Source organism: Erpetoichthys calabaricus, chromosome 2, assembly GCF_900747795.2.
Source record: "Erpetoichthys calabaricus chromosome 2, fErpCal1.3, whole genome shotgun sequence".
Lineage (NCBI taxonomy): Eukaryota > Metazoa > Chordata > Cladistia > Polypteriformes > Polypteridae > Erpetoichthys > Erpetoichthys calabaricus.
In genome coordinates, this window is record NC_041395.2 from 47,455,387 (window position 1) to 47,473,911 (window position 18,525).

At 40.7% G+C, this 18,525-nt stretch overlaps 1 protein-coding gene and 1 long non-coding RNA gene across 2 annotated transcripts in view; one reads left to right on the plus strand and one right to left on the minus strand.

The window, feature by feature from the left end:
- The window catches only part of LOC127526571 (uncharacterized), a 463,174-nt gene that overhangs the window by 384,575 nt on the left and 60,074 nt on the right, over window positions 1–18,525 (plus strand). The gene's annotated exons all lie outside the window — the stretch shown is intronic.
- znf143b (zinc finger protein 143b) overlaps window positions 9,824–18,525 on the minus strand; it is a 29,078-nt gene continuing 20,376 nt past the window's right edge. The window contains 3 exon segments of the mRNA XM_051922410.1: window positions 9,824–10,418; window positions 12,403–12,549; window positions 14,072–14,230. Of these exon segments, the coding sequence (XP_051778370.1) occupies window positions 10,335–10,418; window positions 12,403–12,549; window positions 14,072–14,230 (390 nt within the window). The 3' untranslated portion in view covers window positions 9,824–10,334.

Here is an 18,525-nt window from a genome sequence, read left to right on the forward strand (position 1 = left end):
TTTTACACTACTTTGAACATATTCCACAATTATATTTTGATTAATATAGGCTATCTATTATATTATATATAAGATAAGTAAGCAATTTTATTTTTATTTATCAAAAACATCCTATATTTATTTTATGGATTCAGTGACTTTTTTTGCGATTCTTCTTTATTCATTAATGAACTAAATGTCATTTGTTTCACAACATCGTAGCTAACGTGTGTTGGTGTTAAAATTTTTTCGTAAAAAAGAAACAGGATTTTTTTTTAAATATGTTCATAATCAAAAAACTAATTTAATTAACTTATCAAAATTGAAGGTAATTTATAGACCAAATATAGCTATGATATTTAACTTATTTATTTATATGGGTAAAATATTTAACCTTTAACTGATTGTAAAAGAATTTCAATTGGAAAAGACTAATTGGAGATTCGGTCTTGTATGTCTGATATCATCTTTGAAATCATTGAAAATTCCTGGAATCAATTTGGACACATTCTGTTTCTCACATGGACAACTTTATGTGGCCTGTTCAAGGGTACGAAGTCCTAAGAACCTTTATATATTGGATAACGATGGAAAAACTAAAAAGACTGTATATAACAAGGCACTTCAGTAAACAATACAAGTACATTTGTGAGACTTCATTGTTTGTTAATTTATTTTTATTTGATGTTTGTATTTTTGTTTAATTATATTTTTCTAAAACAATTAAAAAAAACACTTTATTTTCCTCCCAGGCAACACTGGGTATTTCAGCTAGTTTTTAATGTAATGCTGTGTTTACGTCATGGTGGAGAAATCAAGTAAATGATTTAGACTATAAATGGATTAAGAAACCAGACACATCCATGTTAAAAAATACATTTTATTTCTAAATTTGTTTTCAAAATGGAAAAGAAACAAGAGCCTGTCCTGCCAACGGGTAAAGTCGATGTTCTCCAGGCCTCTCTGCACTTCGGCCCCAGAAGAGTCAAATCCTGCCCCGTGACCAAACAGCGCAGCAACTTCTCTGTAACTCTTCTAATTCATTAAATCCCTAAACCTGCTTTTATTCCTAACGTCCCTGCTCTTACTCACAAATCCCAGAGTTAGAAGCGAGGGGACCCTACAGTGCTTTGGCGTCCTGCCCAGGGTTGGCTCCTGCTTTGTGCCCAATGCGCTCTGCATGGCCTCAGCCTCCCAGTGATTGGGTGGATGGAGGGACCCTGATGACTTTCATTTTTTGACCGCACCATCAGTTCAGTGACCACCACACAGGGTTCAGGTCCTTTCTCCTCATCTATTCCAGCCCCACGCTATTAAAATGGATGGATTGATTTCAGCCTACAGCCTCAGAAAGATCTTCACTTTTAGAAACTTTTCTAAGAAGACCTAAACAGTGCGCCCTGACGTAGATTGGCTACCAGGAATTCATTCTGACAATTCTGTCCTTAATAGCACAAACCGTAATAAAGAAAGGAAGACTTGCTAGAAAACACGGGCATCACACGTGTGGGTCCTTCTGGACAGCAATGGGAAGAGAAGATGACCCAGCAGAAGAGGGGAAATAAATCAAAAACAGACAGACTCTGGGGGTCCAGGCAGCCACCCATTAGCTCAACCCGTATCACATCACGTTCTCAGTCTAGGTCAGGGACCACTCTCTCTCACACACACACACACTCTCAGTCCATGTCAGGGCCCACTCACACATACACAATCCAGTTTGAGGTACACTCACTCACACACACACACACACACAGGGCCAGTCTTGAGATCACCACTTAATGTAACACACGCACGTCTATGGTGATGTGGGAGAAAATCAAAAGCAGACACAGGGAGAACATGCAAACACCACCTAGACAAGAGCGGTGTGGCATTTGAACCCAGGACACCTGAGCAGAACTAACCCCTGTGTCACTCTGTTTTTTGTACTTAGTCAATCAGCTAGTCATTCATTTTCAAAACTTACTTAATTCAAAACAGTATCGAAGGGACCCAAGAGGGAACTAAAGCCCATTCTGACTGCACTCTCCAACGTGGGGCACTCTTGTGGCTAATTTAGTGACCAATAAACAAAGTCTGGCCATCTGCATGGGAGAAAACTCCTAGGGTGAGTGTATGAGGTGCATAACGAGCATCTCCCACATAACAAGTGATGTGAGGTCCATCATGTCTCACACTCCAAAGGGCCTCCAGGAAAGGCAGAGAATGTGAGACCCAACATCCAAGAAGCCATCTGTCTACTACAGGATAAAAAAACGCTGTGTGTGAGTGTACCTCAAACTGGACTGTGTATGTGTGAGTGGACCCTGAGCTGAACTGAGTTTGTGTGTGTGTGTGACAGTGTACCCCAAGCTGGAGTAAGTGTGTGTGTGTGTCTGGTCAACTTGATTGGTCAGTTTCACTTTGGTTTCTCAGTCAAATGTGATTGAGACAGGAAGCATCAAGCAATAAAGGTCGACCCACATAAGGAGAGTCTCCTTCAAAGACTGGAAGTATTCACAGGAATACGAATGACGTTTTCACAGCGGGTACCGGGGCCCGTCTGCCATTGGTGGTAGTCAAACAGGGGCAGGAGGCAAGCAAGGTGCCTCAAAATCACAGAATCTGAGAAGCAGGCTTTACAGGAATGCGGTCAAGAGATAAAGTGCCAGGCAAGAAAGGTTCAGAGACTTGCAGATACAGCGGAAAAGCACAGGAGGAACGATGAGAGTACACGTAAGGCAAAAAATACCACATATTATACATTTATTGTGTTAGTTATCATCACATTGCTAGTTTCTGATGAATGTATTATTTCCTTGGCATTCAGACTCCATGCAGGAATTCTAGGCCTACTTCAAAATAAAGTGGGCCAAGTCCATGATCTGTATGTCCCTGATGGGCACCAAGCAGTAAACGATTAAACCACTGTTTCCTTCTCAGATAAAGTAGAACGTGCAGACAAACGATTGTGTACATCTTAATTCATGTTCAGCAGACAATCAAAACAAAGGTTGCCAATTCTTTTATTACTTTCAAGTTCTTTGTATTAAACTCTCACACAGAACCTTCAGTCATACTCCAAGAAAGATCAGTCAAGAGATGAGTGTGGTGCACCTCTTAGGACTGTTGGGGTACCCTAATTGTTCATGTATTACATGAGGCATGCTGGCAACAGCAGCATTTCATAATATCCGGTCTATACGTTGTAAAGGCACACGGCGCCAGCCTAGAGAATGAGCTGCTGAGCAGGAGAAGCAAAGGGGGTACAAATCTCCTGCTGGCTTCTTTTGCTAAGTGGCACACTTGGTGGCCCAGATTCCTGTAACCCATATTTAGTTCTCACCTTTGCCATCTGCTGGTGGGACAGCTACAAAAAGTGTACAATTCGTCACCAGTGACGACAAGTAAAGCTAAAGGAGATCATGAGAGTGGAAAGCTAATCACTGTGCGGTGTTGGCAGTTTTGCACATGTGATACCAGATTGTTTTTTAGAAGTGGACAACAGGGGTCTCATTTATAAAACTTTGTGTGGATTTGAGCATGAAAATATGCTTACACCAAAAAACAGGAAACTGCGCACAGTATATACTCACGAATAAGTCGGTCTTGAAACCCGAAAAATTGATCATAAAATCAGACCCCAACTTATACGCCCATTCAAAAATGCGACACTTACATTCTTTTTGCCTCCTCCAATCTCGCACCAGTTTCTCAGACACATCCAATTTTGTTGCAGCAGCGTAGTTACCAATTTCTTTCGCTACTTCAACGATGTTTAATTTAAAACCAGCTTCATATTTTCTCCTGATCGAACGCTCCATCGTAGACAAGGGATGCTCTTGCGATAAAGGTGTATGAGAGTGTGAGATACAAAAAACACAAAGCAGTGCAAACATTGCTTCAGAATAGTTCGGGTATTACTGTTTGGTCACATAAGCACAATAGAGACAGAGAGAGGGGTTAGGAGCACATGCTGATACAGCGCATTGCCTCAATTATCAATCAACCTAGTGGACGGGGTCATTGAAGGTACCAATGTTTGCCATGTCCCGTTAGCAACTGGATGTAACCAATCATGTTAAACATTTTCTGATTATGTAATGAATTCCTTTTTTTAAGTAATGACCTAATCAATGAATTGTATAATTATAGCGCAGAGGACACTTTTGCTTTGTAACATGTGGCTAATAAGATATGCACTTGTTGCCTCTTGCAAGATTTAGATAAAGAATAATGATTGATGCTTTCTCCTGCCTGTGTTTTATTGCTTAAATTGGGGCATTCTAGTGGGGGGTGTCTGTACCTTATACATATGCAGAATGTCCGTGGCTGGTGGAGCAGCCTCCCTCCTGACACATTGTGTTGTGCTCCCCAACTGAATTCACCAAGAGCAAGTGCAGCATTATAGTGCCTCTCCTCTGGGGTCAGAGAGTTGGAAAGACATAAGGTGCCGGTGTCTAAGCGGGTAACCACAATCACCTGGCACATAAAATGATATGATTGCTGTTAAAATGTATAGTACAGGCCATATGAAAAGCTGAAGGGTCCAGCTAGTGACTTTACCAACAAGCCCCCACAATACAGCACCATCAGCAAATCATCTACCAAAGCTACTTTGCCCAAAATAAATGAATCACAGGTTGACCCAGACCGCCAAGCCATGCCATTTGTCAGTCTCACCTTGGCATCACAGATGGCTTGTGGATGAACAGAATGTCACAGCTCATGGTTAACAGAAGCGTCATTCCCACTAGGTGCCTTTCTTGCAGCACGAATTCTGTAAAGTGATGTGGTTATGTTAGAACCAGACACTGCTGCAATTTGACATATTACGTTGGCGAAAGCCTGTCATGTTTTATATATGTTCAGCCATACCATACGAAAACTGAAATACAGTGCCTTGTTGGTCAGTCAACGGCTTACAGCATAGCAGGCATGATGGACTAAAGCTTGGCAGAGATATTCCTGACCTACTGGTCAGTTCCCTGAGAAGTGACAAGAACTAGCCGACGTAAACTAACGAAAAAACAAAAAAGTTCTTCAGCGAAAATAGGCAGCATTGGCCCTCTTAAAAGAGAACTAAAATACAGTCTGCACATCATGTTCATCATTTATGAGGTGTAATAAGCTTATCTGTGATGTGAATTGTTATACACGTGAGTCATCATTTAGCTGGTTTGCCTGCATTTCCCTGCTTGGTCAAGGATATCGCCAGTTTCAGGTTCTCTGAAATGTTGCGTACGCGTGGGTCAGAGTTGCTGTAAACCCTAGTCAAGTTTTCTTTTATAAATCCTGATATTCATGTGAAAAGCTACGTTTGCACATTTCCAGTCTTTTTTGTGCATAAACTTCAAAATTCAGACCCCGGGGAACTAAATAATTGAGACTGTGGGTGTATGCGCCCAAAATGAGGTTTCTACACTGGGTTTCTGGACAAACTTGCTGTGGCAGGATTAGTCCCACAAGGATCTGGGAGTTGAAAGGTTGCTTTTAGATCCGATCTGAAGTTCAAGTTTTCAATATCCCTGGAGTTCTAATGTCTACCTTACTATTTGGTCACTTAATAACCCAGCTGTGGGGCATGCAAAAACCAGTGTGTTTGTTCTTGCTGGTCCCAAGCTTGGATAAATGGGGAGGGCACGTCAGGAAAGGCAATACAAACAATACAAATTTCCATACCTGATTAGTCGAGGCCCGGGTTAACAATGGCTGCCACCAGTAATATTATCCAAAAGGGTGCTGGAGGAAATTGGGCTACTGTTGTACAAAGAAGGAGAAGAAGGGGAAGGCATGTCCGGAGGCAGAAGGATAGGAGGAAGGATAAGAGAGTGGAAGTGATAGTAGGAATTTGAATGTTGGCAGTATGACTGGTAAGGGAGAGAGTTAGCCGATGTAATGGAGAGAAGGAAGGTCGATATATTTTGTAAGGGGAGTAAGGCCAGATGTTTCAGAGGTGAGTTCCAATTGTTCTACCAACAATGGAAGGGGAAATGGGGTAGGGGTTATCCTGAAGGAACAGTATGTCAAGAGTGTTTTGGAGGTGAAAAGAGTGTCAGACAGAGTGACGATTTTGAAGCTGGAAATTGAAGGTGTAATGATGAATGTTGTTAGTGCATATGCCCCGCAAGTTGGGTGTGCGATGGATGAGAAAGAAGATTTCTGGAGTGTGCTGGATTAAGTGATGAACAGTGTACACAAGGGACAGAAAATGGTGATTGGAGCTGATTTCAATGGACATGTTGGTGAAGGGAACAGAGGAGATGAAGAGGTGATGGGTAGGTATGTTGTCAAGGAGAGGAATGAAGAAGGTTAGATGGTAGTGGATTCTGAGAAGATGGGCATGGCTGTGGTGAATACAGTACATATTTTAGGAAGATTGAGGAACTCAGGGTGACGTAAAAGACTGGAGGAAGATGCACACAGGTAGATTACATATCCTGTGCAGGAGGGTCAGTCTGAAAAAGATTGGAGACTGCAAAGTGGTGGCGGGAAAGTGAAGTTAAGCAGCATAGGATGGTGGTCTGTAGGATGATACTGGATATCAAGAAGAGATGGAGAGTGAGGACAGAGCCAAATATAAAATAGTGGAAGCTGAAAAAGGAAGACTGTAAGGTGGAGATCAGGGAGAAATTAAGATGGACATTAGGTGGCAGTTAGGAGTTACCAGATAGCTGGGTAACTACAGCAGGAGGTGTAAGGGTGAAAGCTAGAAGGGTGATTGATGTGACATCTGGACAGATGAAGGAGGACAAGGAAACATGGTGGTGGAATAGGGAATGCAGAGGAAGAGGATGGTGAATAAGTGGTATAGTCAAGAGAGATGAAGAAAGTAGACAGGAGTACAAGGAGATAAGGTGTAAGGTGAAGAGAGAGAAGCCAAAGGCTGGGAAAAAAAAGGCGTACGATGAGTTGTTTGAGGTTGGACACTAAGGAGGGAGAAAAGGACCTGTACCGATTGGCTAGACAGAGGGACCGAACATGGAAAGATGAGCAGCAGGTTATGGTGATAAAGGATAAAGATGGAAACGTACTCATAAGAGAGGAGAGTGTGTTGAGCAGATGGAAAGAGTACTTTGAGAGGTTGATGAATGACGACAATGAGAGAATAACAGAGAGAGAAGGTTGGATGATGTAGAGATAGTGAACCAGGAATTGCAACGGATTGGCAAGGAGGAAGCAAGGACAGCCATGAAGAGGATGAAGAATGGGAAGGCTGTTGGTCCAGATGACATACCTGTGGAAGCATGGATGTGTTTAGGAGAGATGGCAGTGGAGTTTTTAACCAGATTGTTTAATGGAATCTTGGAAAGTGAGAGGATACATGAGGAGTGGAGAAGTAGTGTACTGGTACCGATTTTTAAGAATAAGGGAGATTCAACTTCTTTAACAGGTTTGACCACCATAACCCACTCTCACACTCACCTCAGAGTATTGCACCCTCCACACATCCTTCTTCTGATACCAGCATAGGAAAGACATCCCCACCCATAATTACAACAGCACAAGTGAGCAGAGAGCTGAGGAGACTTCGTGCCAGCAAAGCAGCCGGTCCAGATGGAGTATCGCCACAACTGCTGAAGGTGTGTGCATCGGAGCTGGGGGGTCCTCTACAGCGCATCTTCAACCTGAGCCTGGAACAGGGGAGAGTCCCGAGGCTTTGGAAAACATCTTGTATCACCCCAGTCCCAAAGGTATCACGTCCTAGTGAGCTGAATGACTTTCAGCCTGTTGCTCTGACATCACATGTGATGAAGACCATGGAGAGGCTGCTGCTTCACCACCTTAGGCCACAGGTTCAACACGCCCTTGACCCTCTGCAGTTTGCATATCAGGAGAAGGTGGGAACAGAGGATGCCATCATCTATATGCTACACCGATCCCTCTCTCACTTGGACAAAGGAAGTGGTGCTGTAAGAATTATGTTTCTAGACTTCTCTAGCGCCTTCAACACAATCCAACCTCTGCTCCTTAGGGACAAGCTGACAGAGATGGGATTAGATTCATACCTAGTGGCATGGATCGTGGACTATCTTAAAGACAGACCTCAGTATGTGTGTCTTGGGAACTGCAGGTCTGACATTGTGGTCAGCAACACAGGAGCGCCACAGGGGACTGTACTTTCTCCGGTCCTGTTCAGCCTATATACATCGGACTTCCAACACAACTCGGAGTCCTGCCACGTGCAAAAGTTCGCTGATGACACTGCTATCGTGGGCTGCATCAGGAATGGGCTGGAGGAGGAGTATAGGGACCTAATCAATGACTTTGTTAAATGGTGCGACTCAAACCACCTACACCCGAACACCAGCAAAACCAAAGAGCTGGTGGTGGATTTTAGGAGGCCCAGACCCCTCATAGACCCAGTGATCATCAGAGGTGACTGTGTGCAGATGGTGCAGACCTATAAATATCTGGGAGTGCAGCTGGATGATAAATTAGACTGGACTGCCAATACTGATGCGCTGTGCAAGAAAGGACAGAGCCGGTTATACTACCTTAGAAGGCTGGCGTCCTTCAACATCTGCAATAAGATGCTGCAGATGTTCTATCAGACAGTTGTGGAGAGCGCCCTCTTCTACGCAGTGGTGTGCTGGGGAGGCAGCATTAAGAGGAAAGACGCCTCACGCCTGGACAAACTGGTGAGGAAGACAAGCTCTATTGTTGGCATGGAGCTGGACAGTTTAACATCTGTGGCAGAGCGAAGGGTGCTCAGCAGGCTCCTATCAATTATGGAGAATCCACTGCATCCACTAAACAGTATCATCTCCAGACAGAGGAGCAGCTTCAGCGACAGACTGCTGTCACTGTCCTGCTCCACTGACAGATTGAGGAGATTGTTCCTCCCCCAAACTATACGACTCTTTAATTCCATCCGGGGGGGTAAACGTTAACATTTAACATTATACAAAGTTATTGTCTGTTTTTCACCTGCATTATTATCAATCTTTAATTTAATATTATTTATTGTATCAGTATGCTGCTGCTGAAGAATGTGAATTTCCCATTGGGATTAATAAAGTATCTATCTATCTATCTATGTGCAGAGCTGTAGTAAGGGAGTTGATAATTAGTGAGCGGCAGTACGGTTTCATGTCAAGAAAGAGCACCACATATGCGGTGTTTACTCTGAGAGTGTTGATGGAGAAGTATAGAGAAGGCCAGAAGGAGCTGCACTGCGTCTTTGTGGACCTGGAGAAAGCATATGACAGGGTGCCTCGAGAGGAGCTGTGGTATTGTATGAGGAAATCGTGAGTGGCAGAGAAGTATGTAAGAGTGGGACAGGATATGTACGAGGAAAATGTGACAGTGGTGTGGTCTGCTGTAGGAGTTACTGATGCATTCAAGGTAGAGGTGGGATTACATCAGGGATCAATCAGCTCTAAGCCCTTTTTTGTTTGCAATGGTGATGGACAGGTTGACAGACGAGATTAGACAGGAGTCCCTGTGACTATGATGTTTGCAGATGACATTGTGATTAGTAACAAGAGTAGGGAGCAAGTTGAGGAGACCCTGGAAAGAAGTAGAAGACTACTTTGGTCACTTAATCCATGTGTCTATGGTTCCATGGTCTGTGGTTAGTGTGAAACTAACTTTTGTTTTTGTGCAAAACGTTTGTGTATGATTGCACAAAATGTACCCTTAAAAAGTCTCCCAACTGTGTCCCCATGTTCTTGTTGAACTAATTTTAAAGTAACAGTCTTGATTCATTTTACCAATTCCTTTCTGACTTGAAAGGAGTCAGTTCAGGTGGTCTGGGTATCTGGTGAGATTCTGTGTCATCTTGGATGCATCCTATGGTGCATATGACATCTGCACAAAGCCCTGCTCAAACTCAAAAAACACCCAATTGTACAGAACAGTCAGAAGATTGTACTGCTTTAATATTGCACAACCAAAATGTGTTCATCATTTTTACATAATCAGAAGAAAATATAAGAAGAAATGCAGCATTAAGAATTTTCTTTAAATATACAGGGGACACTGGCATCTGATATTTACAAAGCAAAAAAAAATCCATTTATAAAATGTTGAGTAAGTGAGAACCTGCTGTGTTAGAATGTTCCATTTCATAACAAGTGGTATTATAATTGCATGCAAAATTCTTGTTATCACATTATTTTTACTTTCAGTTGACCTTTATAGCTTAACAGGTAAATTCAAGTAATTTGATGTGTCCAAATGAAAGTGTGTGTGTTTTTTTTGAACACATACCAAACACACACTGCACATCACACGCTGTAATGCAGTTGCCACAGTTAGTGACCTTCAGATATTTTTAAAATGTTGGCTAAAGATTTTGTTTTAATCAGTTGTTTACTTCAATGGGTAGTATGTCCAGACACTGTACTGTTTTTCAGTTTTGAAGTCCTTTAGTCATCAAGCCCTGGAGTTTCACCTTGTTGTATCCTGGAGGCTATTCTTATGGCTTCTTCTAAGGATGGTGGTTCAGATAACTAAGTAGAAAAAAATAAATATTAATATAAAATATTCAAACCTTCTTAATTCGTTTAATAAATCACAAGGGTTGGTGCCTCTCAGGGCTGCCATGGGCACAAGGCAGGAACCAGGTCAGGGTATCAGTCCTCTGTAGGGCCTACACACACACAGACACATGCCTATACTTGCACTCATTATTGTTCAATTTAGAACCACAAATTAAGTTAACTGGCACATTTCTGGATATGTGAGAGGAAAAATAATGTGACACAGAGGAAAAGGCCACAGAGACACAGGGAGCACAAAACACACCACAACTAAATTCAACTTAAAAGCATTGATGTGGTCCTAACGCAATCCTGTTAAAACTGAAGTGCCAATGAAATTGATGCATATTTGGCTATCTGTCATTCAGAAGAGTGAATGATGAAACCATGATATACTGTAACCAATAAGGCATACACAGTACAGGCCAAGATGACAATACAGAGGATCACTGGAACAATTCAGACATTGCATTATTTGTGTATTGTGTATTTGTTTATTGATTTATTCTTCCATCTGTCCTCTTTGCAATAAAAATTATTTCATTTTTCTGTTTCTTACTGTGGTACCAAAGAAATCTCAAGTATCATTTCACTTTAATGAAATCATCACAAATGAAACTCTGTACCATGACATCACTTATTAGCTTACATGTAAAGATTCACCATATGCTGCTATTTCTATATAATACGTTTTAAAAATTTACCACAAATATAATCAACAGACTAATATGCTTAGCATCAACATAATTTAGGATTAATCTATGATCTAAGTAAGAGACTGACCCATTATAAAAATGCAGGAGATGGATGGAAATCAAACACTATACAGCAATGGCTCATCATAAATAATTCATCATTATATGTAAAATTTTTATTCATGTGATATATTTCATATAATGTTTTTATTTAAATGATAACCTTAGTAGTAAAATGAGACTGGTGATTGTTCAGCAGCATTTATATGGGAAAACATATTTTTGATATTCCAAATGCTTTACATTTAATTCTGAGAACCCCACGAAGCCTAATAGAGCACACTGTATTTTAAGCATGTTTACCTGGTCTCCCTTCTGCCTTATTATTTTTTCTTTAGAAAAATCAATTACATTGCTCTCTTGCAGTCCGCTTAACCCTGATCTGAACAAGAGGGTCAGAACGTGAACAGTCATTTCTTAAAATAGGCTTAGTGGTCAGTGCTGCTTCCTCATAGCTTAGAATCCTGGCCAATGATTTAAATTGCTTTTATGCAATACAAATTTTTAATGCAGAATGCATTAAACAAGTGGACTGGACAGTGGACAAACACTGACCGTTTTTTGCAAAGATTTTGAAAATGTTGATTTATAATGAAGCACTCTATACAGTATAGGTAAATTTTAAAATTATTCACCGTAGGAATTTGCCATTTTTTTAGATGGCTGATTCATAGAATTTTCATTCTAGTATAAAAAGTTGCTTTTATGTACTTTTACTAATAATCAATCTATTCTTTTAATTAAAGCTTTAGAATCCTCATCCAAGGCATGCTTAAATGCTCAAATTATCAATTATAACAGCTTTTCATGACATTTAACTTTTTGATACTCAAAGAGATGTCTACGTCTACAAGAACAATAACTGTGATATTAATTCTTAAGCATAAACATACTAGTAGATTTCCTAAAAAAATGTAAAAGACAATTTATCCAGGTCCTACTGTGCTTTCAAGTGCCACATAATAAGTAGCTGAAGACAGTTGTTTAGGCATCATGTTAGTTGAGCATGAAATGCAATTCTTCTTCTTCCTGAATCCAGTGTTATAAATACACAAAAGACTACAAACAACGTATTAAGTATTTATAGTAATTTAACAAACAAACTTCTTGCAGTAGGTTGTAAAAAAACATATTTAGAACAGACAAAAAGTGCTGTGCATATCAAAGATTAAAAATAGATATTATTTTGTCTCACGAACCTGAACTGCAATCTGAGTCCCATTGGAGGTTGCTAGCAAAGTCACTGGGTGTGGACTGCCAGCTACTAGGTGGTGTTCATGCTGTTCATGAGTCAGGTCAGCGTGTGCTGCCTGGAAAGCAGTTAAGTCTGGAGTGACAATTGCAACCTTGAAAGGAAATAAAAGCCATAAAGCGGGACAACCTACTAAAACAACATTGTTATAAATCAATACCCAACCAGTCTGAATAACATATAATTGTGAATAGCTAGATATGTAATACTTTTAATAAGATATCAATTAGATATAATTAAATGCACTTCAAAAAAGTCAGTGAACAAAATATTGCACAATTAAAATGTACATTTACTATTAAGCTGACCAAACTACCTCAATTTCTCATCGCGAGCATCTACTATACAAAATAATTATTGCTTAGAAGGCTTTCAGCTAATCACACAAAAATACAGAGATAGGACAGCTGTATTTTTTTTTAAATTAGACAAACTTTTACACTCAAAAACACACACAAATAAATAAAATGAGGATAATTTAGGAAATTTACTAATATTTACTTCAGTATTCATCCATGCCTTTTTGTTAGCATTTGCCAATATTTATAATATGGAATCCTAGGACTATACATTGCTATTAATACCTGACACAGCTGCATGGGCAATTTAAAGTGACCAAGTAACCAAATGGCATATATCAGGACAGTGGGCAAAATCCAGGAATTTCAAGTATCTTGTGATAGCTATGTGTGTGGACAACCCTGGTATTCCAAACTCCCTCCGGAAACTGTTCCTCCATTTGTATATATGCTATGCAATACAATACAATACAATGTATTTCTGTATAGCCCAAAATCACACAAGAAGTGCCGCAATGGGCTTTAATAGGCCCTGCCTCTTGACAGCTCCACAGCCTTGACTCTCTAAGAAGGTAAGAGAAAAGCCAAGCAAAATGACACCTTTTATTGGCTAATTAAAAGATTACAATATGCAAGCTTTCCAGGCAACTCAGGCCCCTTCTTCAGGCAAGATGTAATCATTACATTGATTACATCTTGCCTGAAGAAGGGGCCTGAGTTGCCTGGAAAGCTTGCATATTGTAATCTTTTAGTTAGCCAATAAAAGGTGTCATTTTGCTTGGCTTTTCTCTACACTCATAATGGCTAACACGGTACAACACCCTAGTACTAAGATGATAAGGAAAAACTCCCAAAAAAAACCCTTGTAGGGAAAAAATGGAAAAAACCTTCGGAAAGGCAGTTCAAAAAGAGACCCCTTTCCAGGCAGGTTGGGTGTGCAGTGGATGTCAGAAAGAAGGGGGTACAAGTATGTATGGTACAAATAACATTACTTAGTAACAAATTTAAAAACTGCATTTAGGATCAGAGGCTGGACCATTCTCAAATAGTAAAGACAATGTGAAAACAGAAATCTGTCTGAAAAACTGAATGCACTTTGTTTAGCTTTGTTATTTTTTTTTCTTTTTTAAAAGAGGTAGTTTAAAAACTTTCTGCATAAATACATGAGGGATATGAACTGGGCTGGAGATGATCTGATTGGAAAGATTCTTTAGCGTACAAAGAAGAATAGCATGGAACAAATTCTGAAGAAACTTCAGAAATGATAAAGCACACAACTCAGAGAACAAATGGTAAGATTGATGGATAAATCAATACCTGTCCTTCTGTTCCATCTGCTGTGACCATTGTAACAGAATGTGTGCCCCCAGAAGACAAGACTGCTTCATGTGTAGGCACAGTGATTGTAGTCCCATCTTGTGTTACCATAGTTATGGTGTTCCCAACTGTTTGTATATCTGCTTGTGACAAGCTAACCTAAATAGAGGTGAAAGAAAAACATTTGTTTTAATATAAGTGTAGAAATCCAGCACAAAAAAAGCAGATATGAACAACTAACTGAAGGTGAAATATTTAAAAAGCAACATGTATGCATGAGTAAAGACAAATTAACATAAATGCTGAAACAGTGAAACACTATTTGGCAAATTCATGTTAACAACAGCCTTTTTTACTACTTGTGATTATTTTTTTATTTGACAGCAGAGAATTAATCTCTAGTGAGTAGCTTTTCCTGCAGCATAATTATACATAATTAAACAGTACGTGTACAATCAAAAATATTGCCATCGTTACATGTTTCATAGCTAAGAAACAATCTCAGAATTCTAATATTACATTTAATGTACAATAATTTTTGTAATTATATACAATTATATGTATATATAAGAATACCAAGCTGGCACTGCCAGCTGAACCCGACACAGACACGTGTGGGACACAAGTTCACGGCACGCAGGTTTTATTTTTCCTTTTTCCCTTGTGGGAAACGCCTTCCCCAAGTATAACACAGTCCCAACACAGTCCCAGTACAAACACCGCTTTCAATACGATCCGGCTCTTCTCTTTATCTTTCTCCACCTTAACTCCTCAGGTCAAGCTTCACTGCTCCTCTTCCTGATTCTGGCTCCCCGAGTAGTGGCTGCTAGCTCCTTTTATAACGCACCCGGAAGTGCTCCAGGTATTTGATTACTCGTTTCTGGCAGCACTTCTAGGTGTGGCGGAAGAACTGCCCATAAGGGCTCAGCAGCTCATGCTGCAGCACCCCCTGTGGATCCCAACAGGGCTGCACCAGATTTCAACTCCAAGGCATCGCTGCAACCCAGTGGGGGTTGCCATCTAGCATCCTGGGGGAGGTAATGCTCTGGCCACACTTGCTCCCCCGGTCTTCTCAGTGTGGAGGCGTCCCAGCTGGGCAAGAGCCCCGGCCGCACGCTACAGTATAATTGTAAATCTTGAAAGAAGCAGTATATTTGTTACCACTATTAAAAACTGAAGAAATAATTTACGTTTTAAGTAACTGAAATTTAAACACATCCACTTTCAGATATGGGTGACATAGAAGAGAACCAGCTTTACACAGGATTTGGGGGCATATTTATTCCCATTCAACACTTCATTGTAGTATCAGTTTAACTGCAAAAAATGATAGTGCTGCATTTTCTTCAGGCTCCCTCTGGACATTTCTGAATGGAAAGTCAATCATGCTCTTGTATTTTCTCCAAAGCAAACCTTGTTTGTGTGTTTCTCTTGCTTATGGGCTAGGTCTGTCATGGTCATTTGCACTTTTCATTTTATTGTGCTTGTGTAACAAAACACAAGGGGCAAAAAGGCTATATCACTCCCTTTGTTAATCTGTAATACTTCATTATTTAATTTTATAGTATCCTTGGCTAAATTTCTCTTTTCCCATTTCGATGTAATATTCCATTGGTTTTGCTAAATTGTCAGTGACTTTTAAGCTATAGTTTGATAGAATTTAATATTGTTATTATGTACAGCACTGAGCCACCATGACGTGCGCTAAATAATGCCATTTGACTGATGGACTGAAACTATTGACAAGTTTGAAAAAGACTGCTCACACACTTCAGGAAGCGGACTACACAGACACCTATACATTAGGGGATGTTATGGAGAGGGTTAGCGGCTTAAAATGTCTTGGGCTTACAATCACTGATGACCCGAAGTAAACACAACACATTTAGCAATGGCCAAGAAGGCTCATCAGCACCTTTCCTTTCCTAAATTTCTAAGATAAACCCAAAGACAGATTTTATCCACAGGTTGTTCAATCATAGTGACCAATACATGTTCTTTAATATATGTTGCGTTTTATATATGTAATATTCCTTTTGTGACTGTTGTTGGCAACTGGTATGTGAATGAAAATTTTGGAACTTTGCAACTGAATTGTACTACCAAACGTTACTGTTTGTGGCTGTGTATTGGAACCTCCAAATCCTGCTACCTCCTCCTGCTATGCTTTCTGCTGCTTGCTATCGCTGCTCACCTATGCTACCACACCCGCCTGTCCTACTGGTTCTGCTGTGCTGTGCTGCTTCTCCACTGCTATTCAGATAAGTATTGCCCAGTATCATGCTAAAATACTCTCATGACAAACTCCTTCTTATTAAACAGTTTGTCCAGAGCAAATGGTTTGACTGCAACATCCTAAAGGACGCCGGTATTTTGCAGTGGCCAAAATATATACATCGCGGGTCAGGTCGCCGCCACCGCCGGGCTGCGAATGAAAAGACCACCGGCAGCATTTGCTCAGGAATACGCCGTCCTTCTCATGACCCTGGAATAGAATTGTCAGTGTGCCAAATTTGCATCATGTGGAAATAAACCCTGATCGCGGCTCTGTGCAAAAAGAAGCCTCATTAACTAACATTGCACTGTTTAACTTTAGGTCTCTTAATGGCAAAGCATTGGTGCTGTCAGAACTCATCACTGACACCAAACTTGATATTCTGTGTCTAACGGAGACTTGACAAAAACCAAATGAATTTGCGTCTCTCACAGAGGCGACTCCAATTGGTTTCACTTTCCACACAGAGCCTCGAAGCTCAAGACAAGGCGGCGGGCTTGCAGTAATTATCAGAGAAGACTTAAACATTAAACGAATCCCAATTGACTGTCCATTGTCTTTTGAGTGCCTGGCTCTTAAAACTAATAACGAAATCAGGTCCTGTCTCACTCATTGTTCTTTATCGTCCCCCAAAATACAATGCATCCTTCTTATCCGATCTGATTGAACTTTTGACCCACCTAAGCTCTTACTCTCAGAGAATTATCCTTCTTGGTGATTTCAACATCCATATTGACACCCCCACATCTAAACTGAGAAATGAATTCCTATCCTTACTGGACTGTTTTGACTTGACACAACATGTTGACTTTCCAACCCATTCTGGCGGTCATATATTGGACCTGATCTGCATTTCTGGACTATCTGTTGCCAACATTTACAGCACTGATTTGGGACTCTCTGACCATAAAGCAGTATTTTTCACTGTCTCATTATCTCTCCCACCTCTTACCTGTAAACAACAAATTTCTTACAGAAACTTTAAAAATATCTGTCCCTCTATCCTTTCTGAATCCATTTCTGATCTTTTACTGTCTGCACCTATTCCATCAACACTAGATAGTTTTGTTGACCACTATAACTCAACTCTTCATTCAGCATTAGATAAAACAGCTCCTTTAAAACATAAGGAGGTTTCCTTTAAACGTTCAGCTCCTTGGTATAACTCAGAATTGCGATCTATGAAAGCAGCTGGCCGACGCCTTGAGAGAATGTCACATAAGACTGGCCTCACCGTGCACATCCAGGCTTTCTCTGACCACCAAAGAGTTTACAGAGAATCGCTAACTTCTGCCAAGAACACCCATTATGGCAGAATAATAGAAAGTGGCCATGATAACCCAAGGGTTTTGTTCTCTGTAGTTAATAAACTACTCGAACCCGCATCTGGTCCAACTACCTCTTCTACTTAAGTCTGTGAGGAATTCCTCCCTTTTTCCGTAACAAAATTAAAGATCTAAATAATTCAACTAACATAAATATATCATCTGTTTATATCTCTCCCTGTTTTCCCACTCCATCCAGCTCCTTCTCTAAGTTCTCACCAGTCACATCTGCGTTTGTTAATAACCTGCTTTGTAAGATGAGGCCGACTACTTGTGTACTGGACCCCATCCCCACCACACTACTTAAATCCTGCCTTCATGCCATAATCCCGACTGTTACAACAATAATAAACTCATCCCTTGACACTGGCTCCGTGCCGCTCACTTTTAAAATTGCTTCTGTAACCCCAATGTTAAAAAAGTCTGGCCTTGATGCTGACAATCTTAACAATTTCCGGCCTATTTCCCACTTACCTTTCCTGTCAAAAGTTCTTGAGCGTGTTGTAGCTTCCCAACTCACCAATTACCTAACCTCTAATAATTTGATGGAACCCTTTCAGTCTGGTTTCAGGGCACGGCACAGCTGTGAAACTGCTCTGCTACGGGTATCCAATGATTTGCTTATGGCAGCAGACTCTGGACAAACCAGCATATTAATTCTGTTAGACCTCAGTGCAGCATTTGACACTGTCAGACATGACATTCTACTGTCCAGAATGGAGAACATGCTGGGTATCTCTGGCACTGCCCTCCAGTGGTTCAAGTCCTATCTGACTGATAGGCAAGAGTTTGTTAGTCTTGGCAACAGCAGATCCAACTCAGTGCCAGTCACACAAGGAGTCCCTCAGGGCTCT